Source organism: Ammospiza nelsoni, chromosome 7, assembly GCF_027579445.1.
Source record: "Ammospiza nelsoni isolate bAmmNel1 chromosome 7, bAmmNel1.pri, whole genome shotgun sequence".
In the NCBI taxonomy this organism is placed as follows: domain Eukaryota; kingdom Metazoa; phylum Chordata; class Aves; order Passeriformes; family Passerellidae; genus Ammospiza; species Ammospiza nelsoni.
Window position 1 is genome coordinate 1,337,414 of NC_080639.1, and position 17,347 is coordinate 1,354,760.

Here is a 17,347-nt window from a genome sequence, read left to right on the forward strand (position 1 = left end):
GGTTCTTAGAAGGCTGATATATTATGATATGATATATGATATTATTTATATCATATCATATCATAAGAAATGCTATACTAAAGAAAGAGAAAGGAGACATCAGAAGGGTGGACAAGAATGAATAATAAAAACCCCTGACGACTCAGAGAGTCTGACACAGCTGGACTGGGATTGGTCATTAATTAAAAGCAATTCATATATTTGGATAAACAATCTCCAGGCCACATTCCAGAAGAGCAAAACATGGAGAAGCTGAAGCTTCCCAGATTCTCAGGAGAAAAATCCTGACAAAGGGACTTTTCAGAAAATCTCATGGTGACAACAGGTCTCTGAACTTGGTGAGGGTCCCTAGAGCCTGCTGCTTTCCTGCAGCTCATCATTTAATAAAAGCTGCCTACAACCACCCTTTCTTTTGCCTCCAGAAACAGTTGGAGAAACCAATGCCTTCTGTAATTTCTCCCCCTTTTTTTTCTTTCTTTTGGCTAACAGTCTTTTGGGAGAACAGAGATAACAAAGCAGATTTTCTCCAGGATCATGACCCAGAGCTGATCAGAGCAGGGGAACGGGGAGAAGTGGAGGAGGAGATCAGAGTGCAGGTGAGCTTATAATAGCAAGAGGACACTGCTCACGTGCATTACCTGGGGAGATTTTTCTCCAGCTGCAAGAACTGGCCCTGGCACAGCCCTTCCCTCCCTGCAGAGTCCCTGCTGCCTGTTCTGTGCTTGTTCAGCTGAACAGAAAGCTGAGGAAGGTCCCTCTGTGTTTGTCTTGGGCAGGTCGATGAAGTGATGCAGGAGAAGCTGCTGAGAGTCAAAGAGGCTGTGGATGGAGAGACAGGTCCAGGTCAGGTCAAAGCTGTCAAAGAGAAGGTAAGAGCAGCAAGGTGGGGAATTGAGGGGCAGCCTCAATTCCATCAGTGCAAACCTCAGGGACAATCATCAAAATGCCCCCCATAACATTTACTGAATCTCACGTCAGGAACATCTGAAAATCTCTTCACCTGTGGCTATTTCCAGGGCCTTCTCCATTAGCTTTTTCTCTTTAACTTGTATAAATATTTCTTAGGGCAAGTTGAGCTGTTCCAGAGATAAATCACTACAAGGTATTTCAGATTTTCACCTTCCTGAAATCCTTGGATACAGTCAAACAGCAAAATGGAAGCAATCCCTCTCTTTAGCCTGACCAGTTCAGATTTATAGTTTTCCAAGGAAAACAGGGATCTGGAGGCCAGTGAGTTTTCCAGCTGCTGGCTGTTTTCCTCCTGAATAAGACTGGTTATTATGTTTCAGAACCATACACCCAAAAAATTCCCTCTGAATGTTTTGATGTAACATTTCATTTGTCTGTAACACCACATAGATCACACACAGCCAGGTACTCATTATGTTACTACATCCTCTTGAAGGGTTTGGGAATTTGCAATTAAGCCAAGTTTATTTAGGCATAAAAAATAGGTTAAACCCTCCCCAAAACACAGCACATGTCATGTTCACATCTAGTTTTACAGCATTATCATATGAAGAATTCCACAGCTTGTGGTTCCCTAAAATTCCTTACCAAAGCATTTAAATGAGAGATCATGTCAGTGCAAAATCACTCAAAGCTTACAGCCCACCACTCAATCAGCAGATCCACTTAAAACCCTCAGGGCAAATAGCCAGCCCTAATCTCATGCTGTATTTCATTTCTGTAATACCTTTTAGCATGCAAATATTTGCTGTTGCTCTACTTCTACTCAAATTATCTTTAAAAATGCTCTTTCACCTGACAAAACTCCAGGGACTATCTAATAAGAAAAGACTGGGGCAGCTCTGAAAGCTGATCCCAACTGGATTCCTAAATCTGCTTCAAAAATAGGGGGGGGCTTAAGACAGACAGACAAAATATTGCAACAATCTCCCCCAAGTTTTCATGGGCAGCCACATTTAGATCAGCTGGTCAGTGCCCTGCTGCAAAATGTCCCACTGGAATTACAGAGCTTTATCTTAGGGCTGGGTTGGGTTTGTTTTTTTCCCTTCAGTGTACTGTTGGAATAGCTTAGGGTGGAGGGAGATTATTTAACTTTTATCTTCCCAAGTTGTGCCAGTAGCCTGAGAGAACGAGGCAGGGAAAGAAGCACTAATTAGATAATAGAAATTCCTTAAAGATTTCATCTAAAATAACCCCACCCAAGCCAAAACAGTTCTATTTGAGGGATGAGGAACCAAAGGAAAGGTGCAGTTTAAGTCAAAACACATCTTGCCTGTGCAAAACCATTTAAAATGTCCATTCAGCATTGGCAAAGGCTTTTTCCAATTAGTGTTTGCATAAATATCTCAGCCATAAACCAAACCAGTGCATACCTGTGCACACAGACTGCAGATCTGCTTCAGGATAACCTGCTCTAGATAATAAGAATAATATGAGCTGGAAAGTTTTGGAAATAGCTCATTAATTTATTATTCAACAAAAAAAAAATCTCAAGTTTTTCAAGCAACATTTGAAGTTCCGTATGTCTCCCCTCAGCTATGCAGCACAAAATAACAGGTTCAGGTTCTCATTGTAGCCAGGAGTGTGGCTGAGATCAGTGTGAAACATCCCCCTGCCAAAAAAACAAAGGGGATATTCTGCATTCTCAGGAGAATTCAACATTCTTTAGAGGAATCAGACCTTCTCCTGCACTCTGGCAGTGGGCAAGGGGCAATGAAAGGGGAATTTCTTCAGGAGAGCTTTTACAGGTGGAATTTTGTGTCTAGAGACCATTATCCCAAATTCCTGATGCCATATTTGGCCATTCCCTCTGTTTTAGGGAGGGATTTCTTCTGCTCTCTTTGTCAGGGAATAATCCCTACCAGAGCTTCTGTGCCTTCCCAAGCCTTAAGATGAGTAGTTCTCAACTCAGAAAATTTATGTCAAATCCATATTAAAACCAAAAAAGTCTGCCTGACCCACAAGAACCAATCTGAGTTTTAAAATCCCTTTTGTGGGGAATACAGCAAGGACATTTTGGAACTGCAATCTGAAGGGAAATTTCAGTGTTCCAGACATCTCAGGTCTTAGATTTAAGAAAAACAAGATATAACATCTTCAGGCCTATCCAGAACCACTCCTTTATTTCCATGAGCTCTTTATCACTGATTCCCAAACCTTCAAACACCACTTACTGCTAAAAGCTGACTCTTAGCCCTACCAAGAGCTGCTCTTAGAGCTCCTGAAGATAAGAGGAGTTTCTTTGCAGTGTCTTCCTTTACCAAAATACCCCATCCTCCTCCATCCCCACCATTCTCAGTGCTGAAATTAAGATTACTCACCTGCAAGAGCTATTCTCTCTATAAACTTTGTAAAACTACAAATCCTCCATTTGGCAGCTGTGTGGAAGAACAAACCTGGGTGAAAAAAATTGTTCTTCTCATGACAAGTGGGTCTCCAGAGCAGCAGACTGATGTGGAAATAGCAAAATTAATTAGATTGCAGCTAATAGTCAATAAAGCACAGTGCTGTTACTGGAGTCACAGATCCTGTGTGTGGTGGTGTTCACAGGGGTCCCAGGATGAGGGAAGTGATGAGAACCTTGACTCCATGTTTCAGAAGGATGATTTATTATTTTATGATATATATTACATTAAAACTATACTAAAAGAATATTAGAAAGGATTTCATCAGAAGGCTAGCAAAGAAAGGAATGGAATGATGATAAAATCTTGTGACTGACCAGAGTCCCAACACAGCTGGACTGTGACTGGTCATCAAGTAGAAACAACTCACATGGACCAATCAAAGATGCACCTGTTGCATTCCACAGCAGCAGATAATTGTTGTTTTTCTTTTCCTATGAGGCTTCTCAGGAGAAAAAATCCTGTCAGAAAAGATTTTTCATAAAGTATGTCTGTGAGACCTGTGCCTGTTTCCAAGCTGGAAGCTTCCCACCCCCAGGGATGGAGCAGAGTGCTCTGTTTGAGACACACTTTGCTTTCCTCTGATTCTTCCAGACAGCCCCTGGTCCCGTGACTGTCATTGGGAAGGGGATGGGGACACAAGAGGAACAGAGGAATTGGGTCAGCTCTGCTGTAAACTGCATTTTCAGTTTCAGGCCAGGCTGAGGAAGGGCTGGCAGGGAGATGTCCTGTGAGGGAGGAACATGGCAGGCACTGATCTGGAAGTTACATTTAAGAGCTTATCAGAGCTCTTTCTCCCAAGCCCATTGTGCTGCTTTTCCTGCTCTGCTCCCCCAAGGATTTATTGCTGATCCCCACTGCAGGTAAAGCAATGCATTGGAAATGAACACACCCACACAGACACAAAGGCATGGCCAGAATTCAGGGGAAAAAAAGAAAAAAAGACACAGAAAACCCAGGAAAAGGGGACATGAGAAGCTAAGTGTGGATAACTTGCTTCTGGGCTAGGCCTCAACACAGCTTTGGAGGTTCCTTTTTGGTGAAACTGGGTAGAAGCAAGAAAACCACAAGTGGCTGTGACAGAAATACTGACAAGAGGTATAAATATATCTGTAAATATAACTATATCTATATATATATATATAAATATAAATAATTATAAAAGATAAATATTATCTTTTTATATATCAATATATTATAATTATTATAAAATTAAATCAATATATAATTATATACCATTATAATATAAATGTATATATGTGTATAAATATAAATTTATATATGAATACATATTATATGGATATTATATATTTATAGGTATATAGATAGATATAGATATAGATATAGATATAGATATAGATATAGATATAGATATAGATATAGATATAGATATAGATGGAGGCCAGGAGAGAAGCTGGGTGAGAACTGAAGAAAGGCTCGGTTTGAAGGCTCTGATTCCCAAGCCCTGCTGGATTTCCTGTAACTGCTGCACCCAGAGCCCTCAGCCAGCTGTAGGAGCTGTCACCTCTTTGGATCCTAAATCCAGCAGGGAAGGCAGAGCAGAGTCCCTCATTCAGCAAGTTAATGAATCAGTGGGAGCATCTTTGTCTGAGCATTTTGCAGTGTCAGAAGCTGCTTGTTTTATCTCAGCCCTGCCAGAACGGACTTCTCAACCCAGGCCCAGTGCAAAGCTTCACTTGCTCAACCTCCCATCTTAAACATCTCACATGATCCAAGGAATCCCCTAAAAAACTGCATCAGCTGCTGCTGTTTCCCTTAAGCCACAGGAGCACTTCCCTCCGGTCCCTGTTCCCCAAGGGAACCTACAAGAACGACAGAGAGGGACTTGTTACAACAAGGGACAAGTTTTACTCTGATATTTTCTGAAAAATCCTCTTTGCCCAGCATTTTCTCCTGGGAAGCTGAGAAGCCTCAGAGAGGAATCAATGAAACCCCAGTAATTATCTGATTGCTGCTCCTGTGTTTGCTGCTTTGGAATGTGGCTTGGATATTGTTTACCAACAGGTGAATGTTTGATTGGTTCCATGTGAATTGCTATTAATTAATGACCAATCACTGTCAGCTGTGTTGAGGCTCTGAGGAGTCAGACACCAGTTTTTATTATTTCATTCTTGTTAAGCTTTCTCTTTCTTTAGTACAGTTTTAGTATAGCATTCTTTAATATAATATCATAAAATAATAACTCAGCCTTCTGAGAACATGGAGCCAGATTCTCATCTCTCACCTCCTCCTGGGAACCTCACAAACACCACAGACAAGGAGGAATGGCTTCCAACTGAGAATGGGTTTAGATGGGATATTGGGAAGGAATTCCTCCCTGTGAGGGTGGGCAGGCCCTGCAGAGGTTACCCAGAACAGCTGTGGCTGCCCTGGATCCCTGGCAGTGCCCAAGGCCAGGCTGGATAAGGCTTGGAGCACCCTGGGATGGTGGAAGGTGTCCCTGCCCATGGCAAGGGTGGAACTGGGTGATTTTCCAAACCAGCCATGCCATGATTCCTGTGGTGGCCATAACTTCCGCCAGGACTATGAGATCACAGCCAAAGGGTGTCACAGATCCTCCAGTTTCATCCATTCCCCTCAGGGACACATTTGGACAGCCTCTCCCTCCTGCTGCCACCCCAGCAGCAGCCAGGGCTCTGGAATTGGGTCTGAAATCAGGCTCTTGTCTGCTCCAGCCCCTGAGCTGCCCAAAACGTTTTGCTGGGTGGGAGAAGGCACCCCCTGGGCACAGGACAGAGCCCAGTGTCCCTGGCAGCTGGCACCTGGTGCAGCTCACTCTGTGGGGTCAGCAAAGCAGGCAATCACCCAGTCAGGGCATGGTGCACAGGAGCTCAGCTGGCACTTGAGGCAGAGCAGCCAGAGATTTCCATTCTAAATGAGCAGCGTGTTCACATCCATTAAACATTATCATTTCCTAAATAAAAGCAGTTCCCAGCAAGACATTTTGGAGACAAGCCATTGTCTACAATTCATATTTGCTCTTATCACATCTCAGCCTGTGCCAAATTCCCCACAAGTGCTGTTGTTAATTAGGAAAACACATTTTTCCTCCACACAGTTCATTTTTGTTTTGCTCTGGAGTTACTTTATTGGTGAAGCTGCCTTGAGGACAATACCAGTTGGCCAATAAATTCAACATATGCTTCGTGTCTTTACATAGGTTGAAACGAGCTTTTCTTCCCAGTCAGACACAAATATATGTAATTTCTGGCTTGTTGGAAGAGAAGTTAAAAAGACAAAACAGGAGGAACAGCAAAAATAAACCAGTGACAGCCTCAATATTTCCACAGTTGTTAAAACAGCATGGCGTGTGCTTTCTTCTTCCCATTCCTTTTCTTCAAAACAATATCCCCCTGGCACATTTGGACGAATATTTGCTGCCAAACTTATTTATGTAAAGAAACCCAAGGTTTAGTTCTCCAAATACAGAGTTGTTTGCTTTATCCTAACCCAAACCATCTCCTTTTCTCAGTAGCTGATCCATGTGGTGCTGGGCTTAAGCTGCATTTTCATCTGCATTATCTTTGTGGCATCACAAACAGGAACAGGTGATTGAACCACAGGTTCCTCACATTGTGTCTATCTTGAAAAACCTGAAATTGATGTATTCCTGAAGGCTGCTGATCCATTCTATGAAAAAGCCCAGCATTTTCCAGATAATTGGATAGGATTTTTTTCAAACTCAACAACACAGCCTCCAGAGCTCTGCAGAAGTATTCACTCTTATAAAAAAGGCAAAGTAAATGACTGTATTCCCAGGAAAGTGAACATAAACTTTTGGAAAGAATAAGCTGTCTTGTTCAACTAAGCATTTAAGCACGTGCTTAAATTTAAGCTGTTGGAGAAATCCCCTGGTGCCCCAAGGTTTCTGTGTAAACAGCTCCACTGGAGCAATGCTGAGGTGCTTTAAGGAGCTCAGACACCAGTGGTGGGCACTAACATGGATTAATGATGCCCTCTCCACACTACTAATTATCCCTAACCATATTTATGGCTCCTGAGCTGTAATTAATGGAGGGGCTTTACAAGCCTGAGTCACATCTTCCTTTTTTTATGTTTGCAAGGAGTTTTTTTTTTTTTAGGGTGTAAAGAAATGAGGCACACGAGTCAAAATCTTTCTGTGGTGAAACTGTGGTGAAAAGATGAAAAGAGCAGGTTGTGTTTTTCTGACCTCTTCCAGCTTCTTCCCTGAGGCATTAGGGAGGAGAAGGATGTCCAGTGGTTAGGAGGGTAGCCAGAGTCTCAGGAGCTTTTCCCCTCAGTATATATATACTTAATATATATACTTAAGTTTATATATATATATAGATAGATAGATAGATATAGATATATACTTTATATATATACATGCTTAATATATATACTTAAGTATATATAGATAGATAGATATAGATAGATAGATAGATAGATATACTTAATATATATATTTAAGTATATATATTAAGTATATATATACTTAATATTTATAAGTAATCTATTTTAAGTAAATATATATTTACTTAAATATGTATTTACTTAAATATATATTAAGTAAATTTATATTTACTTAATATATATCTGTTTTTTAAAAAGGTGTAAACAGTCTCTGGAGCAGCTACTTGGACCCCACACCCTTTTCCTTCCTGCTTCCTTCTTGAGCAAGGGCCATGTCTCCCCTCAGCCACAGAAGTGGGTTCCAGAAAAATCATGGAATAAGAATCACACAACTGGAAAAGGTCTCTGAGAGATCATCAAGTCCAGCCCTTAACCTGCCCTGCCAAGGCCACCACTAAACCATGTCCCCAAGTGCCACATCCACACAGCTTTTAAATTCCTTCAGGGCTGGGGCTTCCGCCTCTGTCCTGGACAGCTGTGCCAATTAAAAAAAAAAAAAGTTTAATATCCAAGCAAAAGGAAGGAGAGAAGCTTCTTCCCTCGGAGCAAAATGACCCTGGGATGCTTTGCTATGTAGCAGTGGCACTGCTGGTTAAGGACATGGTTTTTCCCTTTGGGCTACATTCATACACTGAAACATTGGCTGTTCTGGCCCTCACTTGGCTTCAGTACATCCAAAAATATTTATCTGTTCTAAATTCACTAACTCCTGCTTGCTTGTGTGGTCCTCAGGTAAGCAAGGCAGCTGTGAAGAAAAAGGTATCAGAGCTGGAGAAAGATCTGACTCCTGGCAGGTGAGGAGAACCTCTCTGCATTACATCTCCAGTATCAGCCTTGGTTTTCCTCACCTTCACCACAAACACAGATTAAAATCCCCATTGTGCTGTCACACACCAGCAGGAGCAGTCCATGCCCTGCAGGCAGGTGAACTGCAGCTGGCAGAGCTCAGCACATGCAGCATTTCAGCAGGAGACAGGCCCTGGGTGCCTCTTCCCCGTCTCTGCAGGTGCAGAAGCACCTGGCTGCTTTGGTGGCTCTCAGATTTTCCATCCCAATAAGTGAGGCTGCAGACAGTCCCCAAATCCCCTCATGGCTGAGCTGTGGTGTCCATGCCATAAATCAGTCCCATGGATCAATCAGGCCAGACCTGGCCTCCTCTTGTGGACCCTTGCTCTTTGAAGCACTCTTATTTTATTTGGAGGATCTGAGAGGAGTTCTCCTTCTGCCCTGCCATTTTCAATGAGTGATGTGTTCCCTGAAAATCCAGCCATTTTTCACCTGTACACATCACCACAGGCAGCAGCTGATCCAGGAGCAGGGCTGGAGAACAGCACAGTGCCCAACACAATCAGTGAAATTCACCCCCAAAACCCATTTGTGCAAGAACAGCCAGACCTGGACTCCATCATTTGGGTGCTGGCCCCACACAACCAGCCAATGATCTCTTTACCTGCTTTAAAATATATTTTAAAAATTAAAAAACACCTCCAAGCAGATATTTAAAATCCATGTCTCATGGACTATAACAGAGCAGGACCTCTCCTACAGAACAGTGCCAAAATCTGGTATATTCCCTGCTTTTAAAACTGCTCTTGCACATACCTGCTTCTTTAGATATAAACTTACCACACAGCCAGCTGAAAACATGAGCTTTTTAGTAGCTGGCTTTTTATCTGGCATTTTGGCTCCCTGCTTTGCTCTTCCCTGCTGAGCATTTCAGAAATAACCCAGAGAGGGGCTGAATAACAGATTCAAAATGTCCCTTTTGGTCCAGTGAAGGGGGCACAGGGGGCTCCAGCCAGCCCAGACTGGTCACATCCCCCTCCCCTAGAGGGGACATGCATCATTTACCTGGCACAGTAAAAATAATAAACCAGGAAAAGTAGAAGTCCTGTTCCCACCAGAGCTGCCAGGTTAGTCCCATTCCAACTTCTGCCTGGTTTATGATGCATTCCCAACATAAAACCACTGAGGATGAAAGCAAGAGTCAGAGCAGCAAAATCAAACTTGTTGAAGGTGCATTAAATTTTGGATTTGCTTATTGCTGCTCCTACATTAATTGTGCCACTAAGACTACATAAACATAAAACTCCTCAGCTGAAATGGAAAAAAAGGCTGCAGACCTCAAATTATACCTGGAGGTTTATTAGCCAGCTGAGAGGCACTATTAAATATATTTATTGTAGCCAGACCAGGACATCCCAATTAAGATAGGTGAGAAAGACAAAATAATTGAGGGGAAAGAATGTGAAAAGTGTGGAAAAACACTGAGAGATCTAAAAAGACTAAAACCAATATTGTTTATGCTGTCAATACTTTGAGAATTTCTGACAGGTTTATTCAGTTTTCATCATCCTGGAAGCAGTATTACTCCATAAAACCAAGGGCCAGAAATGTCCTTGAAATTAATACTTAGAATTCCAAAAGAAAGCATAGAGAGGATCCACATCAAGAGAAAATCACACACAATTTTAAGTGTTTTAACTCCTTCATTATTGGGATCTACTTCCAGCCACTAATGGAGATAGGGAGAAGCTTCTACTGGGGAACTCTTGCCCATTTGATCAATCCCAAACTGGTTTGGGTTGGAGGAGACCCCAAAGCCCGTCCAGTGCCACCCCTGCCATGAGCAGGGACACCTCCCACTGTCCCAGACTGCTCCAAGCCCTGTCCATCCTGGCCTTGGACACCACCAGGGATGGGGCAACACTTCCACTGGACATTTCTGCCCCAATCCCCCTCTGACCACAACCCTGCAGGTGGTGGATCTGAGCAAAGCATTCCCAATGTGCTCCCAGAGAGATGAGGCTGTCTGTTGCCAACACAGTAAATTCCAAGAAGAATTAATGAATTAGTACTAATTGGAGAGCTGGGTGAACAGGTATGGTAGTGTTAGGATTGCCATTATTGTGTAATTTAAAAATAATTTCCCAGTAATTGATATTAATGAATGAGTCCATTACACAAGTCATAACTGATCTGGCATCACCTGAAATGGGTAAATGGAGTCAGCAGGAGAGGGGGACCCAGCCTGGGAGGGAGGGAAAGACATTGCTCAGCACGAGACAGAAGCTGTGCTTATTGATTTCACACTGATGGCACTAATCATGCTCCTCTGAGCCACAGAGGGCATTTATAAAGCTGGGCAAACAAACAACACCCAGGCTGGCTCAGGTCTGAGAGCACTGAGCCTTTCCTGACCATTTCTGAGTGATGTCTCTTGCCTGCAGGAGCATTGATTCCCTGTACCAGCAGCTTGCAGAAGAAAGATTGCTCATCCAAGTCAAGAATGTGAATCTCTCTGACTACATGGGTAAAGTACCCCTTTCAGAGAAAATGTAGTGTTTGATCAGACCTCCAGCCATTCCACCTTCACTGACCCCTATTTTCAGTCAGGACTGAGTTCAGGTCACTGCACTTTGAATATCTAAGGCCAGGTATGCAAATCAAGGCTGCTCAGGAGCTTTCACTTCTGCTGCTGAATTCAGGCAGGACCTGTTTGCAGAGCTGGTGTTTGACTCCAGGCAGCAACAGCAGCAGCCTTGAAGGGTTGTGGATGTCACAGCCACTCTGAGCTGGAACCACAACACCCTTTAAGGAGCCCTTGCCAGGCAGTGGCAAGACAGTGCCAGTCTAACAGAGCAGGGGTCATAATCCATAATGCAGAATATTTCCCAGAGAGCAGCAAAAATTGTACCTCCAGCTTTTGTTGTCTTTTGTAAAGGCTCAGCCCTTTCCCTGCACCTCCCTGACTGCCCATGAACTTTGAGCAGTGCTTTGAGGCATATCTGGCCCTTCATGTGAGTAAGAAGTGTCTCTGCCTAGTTCTGCATTTCACACTCCTCTTGTCTGGTTTCTGTTAGCTGCAACTGCAGCCAGACCTGGTTATCTATGCTCTACAGAGAAAAAAAAAAAAAGGGGTAAAAAACCCCAAACCCCACTTTTGCAGACTTTAGAGGTGTCTAACACCATGCCCACAAACATTTGGTGACACACAGTGAAATCACAGCATCTTAACAGCAAAAAAAACCCCAAGATTCAGCTATGTCAAAGGCCATGGTTTGAATTTGCTGCTATCCAGAAGCAGAAGTGCTACAGGCTGAGAGTACAAGGCCAAGGCAGAAAAGACAAATTCTCTCCTATCACCCCAAATGCCATGTTTATATAAACTCTCAGAAGCACCAGTTCAGCCTGCAGAGCCTCTGCCCACCCCTCTGAAGAGCTGTGAATTCTGTCAATTGAGTGTCCCATCCACTTCATGCTAATTAAAGACCACCAAGTAAAGGAAGATTTCCATTCTTCCTTTGTTCTCCCAACCTATCAAGGTCACTTTTGTCCAACAAACATTCCCCCACCACAAATGCTTTTAAAACAGCACATCTCCAACCATTTTTTGAAATCCAGAAAAAGTCTTTTGAAGGTTCCAAGGACACAGAGAAAGAAGCCTTCATCTGCTCAGCCTTCCACGGCTGGAGCCTAAGGAAGGTCACTTCCAGTTCCTGGGGAAAGGACAAAGAGTGGAACTGTGCTACCCAGCCAGTAAAGGCACTGAAATGTCCCCCCTCTATGACAAACTGACATCACTGAACTAATTTTCTTGGTGACCTTATCTAAATTAGTCAGAGAATATCCACTGTGATTTATGTGCAGTTGCAATTAAACCCTTTGATGCCTTCTAATTAAATCTGTGAAGATTAATTCCTATCCCGTTCTTTTGATTTCTCCTTAAATAAAAGATAAAACCTGAAATTAATTTTATTCTTCAGAGGGGAGGGGGCAGTTGCACCAGGCCTTGTCTGCCTTTTTCCCCCCAAATTATACCTCCACTTTTGCTCTTACCCACTGCTAATTTGCCTCTGCTCCAGAGGCCTCTTGCCCTCTGCCTTTTTATCTCCAGTAAAACATAATATATTATTATTTTTCAATAATAATCACCATAATCACATGTAATTTATGCTAAAAATAATCACTGACTGCATCACAACTGCTTTTCCTGCTTGTGGCCCATCCTCCTGTATCTTTGTTCTCCAACATTGCTTGGATATGGGCTTTGACAGGGCAAGCAATGTGATTATAGCTCTGCAACCAGAGCCAAGGCAAGATCCTTTCAGCTCGTGTCAGGGATTTTTAGTTTCCTTGGGTTGTTTTGTGGAGGTTTTTTTGAACAAAAGAGGGGAAAAAAGAAGAGGTGAACTGCAAAGCAGAGGGCCCCACCAAATGAGGTGACACAGCGAGGAGCTGAGATGGGACCCAGCCAGGGAAAAGCTTGTTAAAATAGCTTTTCCCCCTTTTTGAAATCCTTCTGAGAGCTCATGGTTCACTGGGATTCTAGCCCTGCAAAATCCCAAATCCAGGAATGCTTTGCCAGCAGCGTGATTTATGGCGCTGCTAATGATTCTTCTCCACAAAGTTCCTTTCAAAGGTTACTGCAAACCGTCTGCTCTCTGCTGAACAACTTCCACAGCCTGCTCAGCTCCAATTTCCCTCTGCACTTCACCTTTCTCAGGGCCACATTCCACCAGAAGGTTGCCCAGCCTGAGTCCCTGAGCCTGGCACTGCTGAGTGTGTGCCCCAGCCCTGTGCTGTGGCAGCTCCCCATTCCCTGAGTGATGCTTTCTGCAACGACACTGGCACATTTGCTGAGCTCCTGCTTCCTCCTCACAGGCTACTACGACTGTCTGGGGACCCTGCTTCGTGAGACAGGGGCCCAGCCCATGCCCTCCATCCCAGAAGTCAGGCAGCTCGTGGCACTCTATGGAATATTGCCCTTGGGTAAGAGCACACCAGAGGGCAGAGCACTCTGAGCCTTTGCTCCCTGCCAGGAACTGCATTTTACTGCCTTTGACAAGGTTGATTAGTGGCAATCTGAAGCATTTTGCAGTCTAATTGTTTTTCAATGAAGCCTTCAGAGTGAGGGCTGGATCCCTTGAAGAGTGCATGCCCTCCCCAGCCCATCTCTGCCTGCATGGCAACAGTTTGTGAATGGCAGCACATCAAGGGAAACCACTTGGGAAAGATAATAACTCAAACAAGCTCCGGTGATCAAAATTAATCAAGTTAAGGCAAGGGCTAAGGTTGCAATTTACCTTTTACAAGCTGGCTAATGTTACTGGTGCTGCACAGTGCAATCGTTGGAGGAATTAGCCTGGATACATTTTGTACATCACAGAAAACAGTTGTAAATGCCCTCGTAGTTTTAATGCCAGGCTTAGCCAATATCTAGCAAGGCTTTGCTGGGTCAGGTTGTTTGCTTTTAATGTAAAATCTATCCCATTTTTCACTTGGGAATGGCCTTGTGCCAAACTCCAGTGATTGCAAGAAGTGCCTGTCTCGGGGGGCCTTTATCAAAACCTCGTTTGAGCCCCTTTCCACTCCTGATTGGATTTTCCAGCTTCAATACTTCACTTGCCTCCTTTTCCATTCCTGAATGGAATCTCAGTGGATCTCAGGGAGATTTTAACTCCTCCAGGCTGTGTCAGTGTCTGCTCAACCCCCTGAGAGGGCAAAATCACCAACATCTGCCTGCCTCCCACCCTGGAACACAAAGCAAGCACAGAATTTCTGTTTTCCCTTCCTCCCAAAGTGCTCAGGTTATTCTCTCCTCAGCCTGGATGGGGCTCTTCCCACCTGGAGCAACGCCCTCAGCTGGTTTGGCGTAAGGCTGAAGGTCTGACTGCAGTCAGCTGAGATTGCTAAGCAGTTATCTCTGTCTGCACAATGTGTTTCACTTATCCCCAGACTCCTCCAAAGCTGTGTTTTGACACCATCTGATCTAGGGAAATCAAGCCCTGAGACACCCCTTAATCAGGAGAACCCATAAATTTTCTGCCATTTATACAATTGGTAAAAATTCTAGGGAGAGGAGACCCTGGACTAGTTAAACAAACAAAAGGTACTTGCAAGAGCAGTTTGAAAAATGCCTTTGAGTAACAAAAGCCATTACATGAGCCAAAAAAAAAAGGTTCAGGAATGGTTTCACCTATGGGGTGATCTGTTATGGATGACATTTCACTTAATTGGTCTCCAAACTAGTTCATCATGAGATAATTGTGTATCACAGAAGTGAAAGTTTTTCTCAAAATAGCCACCTGATGGCAAGGAAAGCCCCAGCTTAAATGGCATTAAGAAAATTACAAGCAGCTGAAAGGAGAAAGAATAGTAGAAGCTATACTTCATTTTTAACACAGAGGAGTCTGCTGCTCCCCTCCTAATAAATCTTTGTGCAATAGTAATGGATTACTGTGGAATGACCAAAAATTAATAAAGCCTGGGTGGCTGACAACTTCCTACACCCTGCACCGTGCTGGAATAAAGGCATTTGTCTCTGTGCTCAGTTCCCTGCCATCTATTTGGGATGTTAAACCATTAGGACACAGATAACCACCCTGATTGGATTTGTTTTAAATAGCAGCCATCCCCATTAAGCCAGAGGGCTTCTCCAGGCTGAGGCAAAGGCTCCCTCTGCAGCCCATCAGTTTTGGGGCCAGTTTCACTCCCACAATCTGGTGGACACCAGGCTGAGAGACCTCCAGATGCTGTGGATGCTCCCAGAGATTTTCAAACACATTTAAACAGCACCACTGTTGACACAGCACATCTTTAGGCATCGAGGCAAAGGGGGCATGGACAAAACATTTGACATTTCCTGCCACTTGCACCTCTGGAGGTTCCCCTGTCCTCAGTTCATGTGGTGGCAGCTGCAGGGAAGACAAGTTCCATCCCCATCAACCACCTAAGCCTGTCTGTGCTTGTGTTTTCCCAAGGTGAGGCTTTCCCAGGTGATGGATCATATTTGTCACAGCCAGAGTGAATTTACCTGGAGCAGCCATGGAGACAGAGTGGGAATGCTGAGCAGGCACAGCAACCCTGGCATTCACATTTCCTCTACTCCCAAAATCATTCTTTTAGCTCACAGGTGAAGTTTTCCCACCAGGAGGTACAAACAAGGGTGGGTGAGTCTTGTTCCAAAAAGAAATGTTAAATCTGCTGGGCTCTCAGCTCAGGTTATACAGAATTGAACTCAAGAGCACTCATGCCATAGGAAGGAAACAATTAATTCATGTTATCAATTATTTATGGTGAATAAAAAAGGAGGAATCATTCCATTACCTTTATGGCAGATTTAAATGAAAGCAATAATAATGCCTTATGACTTTTTACAGGTTCCCAAACTGTCCATGAGAATGCTCCTCTGGTGAAATCCCTGCTGCTGGCAGGACCTGCTGGTGTTGGAAAGAAAATGTTGGTCCATGCCATCTGCACAGAAGCAGGAGCCAACCTCTTCAGCCTCACTCCTTCCAACACTGTGAATTATTCAGGCAAGGAAGGCCTCATCATGTTGCTTCACATGATTCTCAAGGTGGGCAATTCTCTACAAAGGTGGCCCAGTTCTTTTGTGGGACAAACAGGGAATGGTAGTTCCTCCATAACAAGCAACATACACAGCTTGGGCAAAGCTGCTTAGCCCAATTTGGAGTTCCTTCCCTGCCTTCAAGTGTTCAGGAGGAATTTCTTGGTGGAAAGGGCTGCCCAGGGAGTGGTGGGTCCAAGGAACAACTGGACGTGGCACTCAGTGCTCTAGACTAATTGAAAGGTGGTGATAAGTCAAAGGTTGGACTTGATTTTTGAGGTCTTTTCCAACCAAAATGGTTCTGTGATTCTGTGAAACCACTTGTTGACAGCCAGTGTGTGCAGCTCTGCAGAGGATTTAATGCCCCAGGAGAAATCACTGGGAGCAGCCATATTTTTCACATTAAGATTTATGGGAGCTTTGTGTTACCTTGAATATGAAAAGCAGCACAGATAAAGAAAATTCTGTTCTCTGTTTATGTGCACATCAGCCAGGAATGCTTGCCACGCAGCATTTAATCAAATGCTAGGCTGGGGGTGGTCAGAAATTTCCTCTCTGGGGCTGTTGCTGGACAAGAGCTCTCTCCCCTATATTGCTCTCTGTTTACCTATCAGCAAGGTCTTCAAAAGAAGGAATCCTGGTTCAGGATTATAGGAACAGAAATGTATGAGAAGTCTGGAAATGAAAGCAGGCATATGAACTGTGAAGAACACAGCCCAAACCTTCCTCCAAAAAAAAAAAAATTAAAAAATACACTATCCTGGCAAGATTTCTTCCAGATTTTAAATGCTCAGTATTTCTGCTCTGCATGGGAGCTGGTAAACATTTCCAGACAAAAAAAAAAAATTAGGAAAAAGCCAAAGGGAATATTTTTCCAGTGCCAGTGGTCTACTAAAATTGGCCTTGCTGGGGATTTATCAGCTGTATTTCATGGAATCCAGTGTTGGAGCAGGTTTTGTGACAGGTGAGCAAAGCCACCCCTGAGGAGGTGGTGCCAAGGGAGGAGTGGCAGTGCTGTGATCACACACCTGTGGTGCCGTGGCACTGGCACTGGGCCTGGCACTCCCTGGCACGATTCAGAGCCATGATCCTGAGCTAGCAGCCCCTCCTCTCTGCACATTTCACCTTTCTGCACTCCATGTCTGTGCCCTCACCCATGGCAGAGCTCAGCTCTGGCTGCAGGCCAGAGCACAAGGGCTTTGGGCACAGGGGAAATGAGGGAAGCCTT

The 17,347-nt window shown here is 43.9% G+C and overlaps 1 protein-coding gene across 1 annotated transcript in view; it reads left to right on the forward strand.

The window, feature by feature from the left end:
* Positions 1 to 17,347, forward strand: part of IQCA1 (IQ motif containing with AAA domain 1) — a 120,955-nt gene that overhangs the window by 79,610 nt on the left and 23,998 nt on the right. The window contains exons 11-16 of the mRNA XM_059475865.1: positions 490 to 596; positions 777 to 869; positions 8,502 to 8,563; positions 11,000 to 11,082; positions 13,434 to 13,541; positions 15,932 to 16,128. Of these exons, the coding sequence (XP_059331848.1) occupies positions 490 to 596; positions 777 to 869; positions 8,502 to 8,563; positions 11,000 to 11,082; positions 13,434 to 13,541; positions 15,932 to 16,128 (650 nt within the window). The remainder of the gene's footprint in view (positions 1 to 489; positions 597 to 776; positions 870 to 8,501; positions 8,564 to 10,999; positions 11,083 to 13,433; positions 13,542 to 15,931; positions 16,129 to 17,347) is intronic.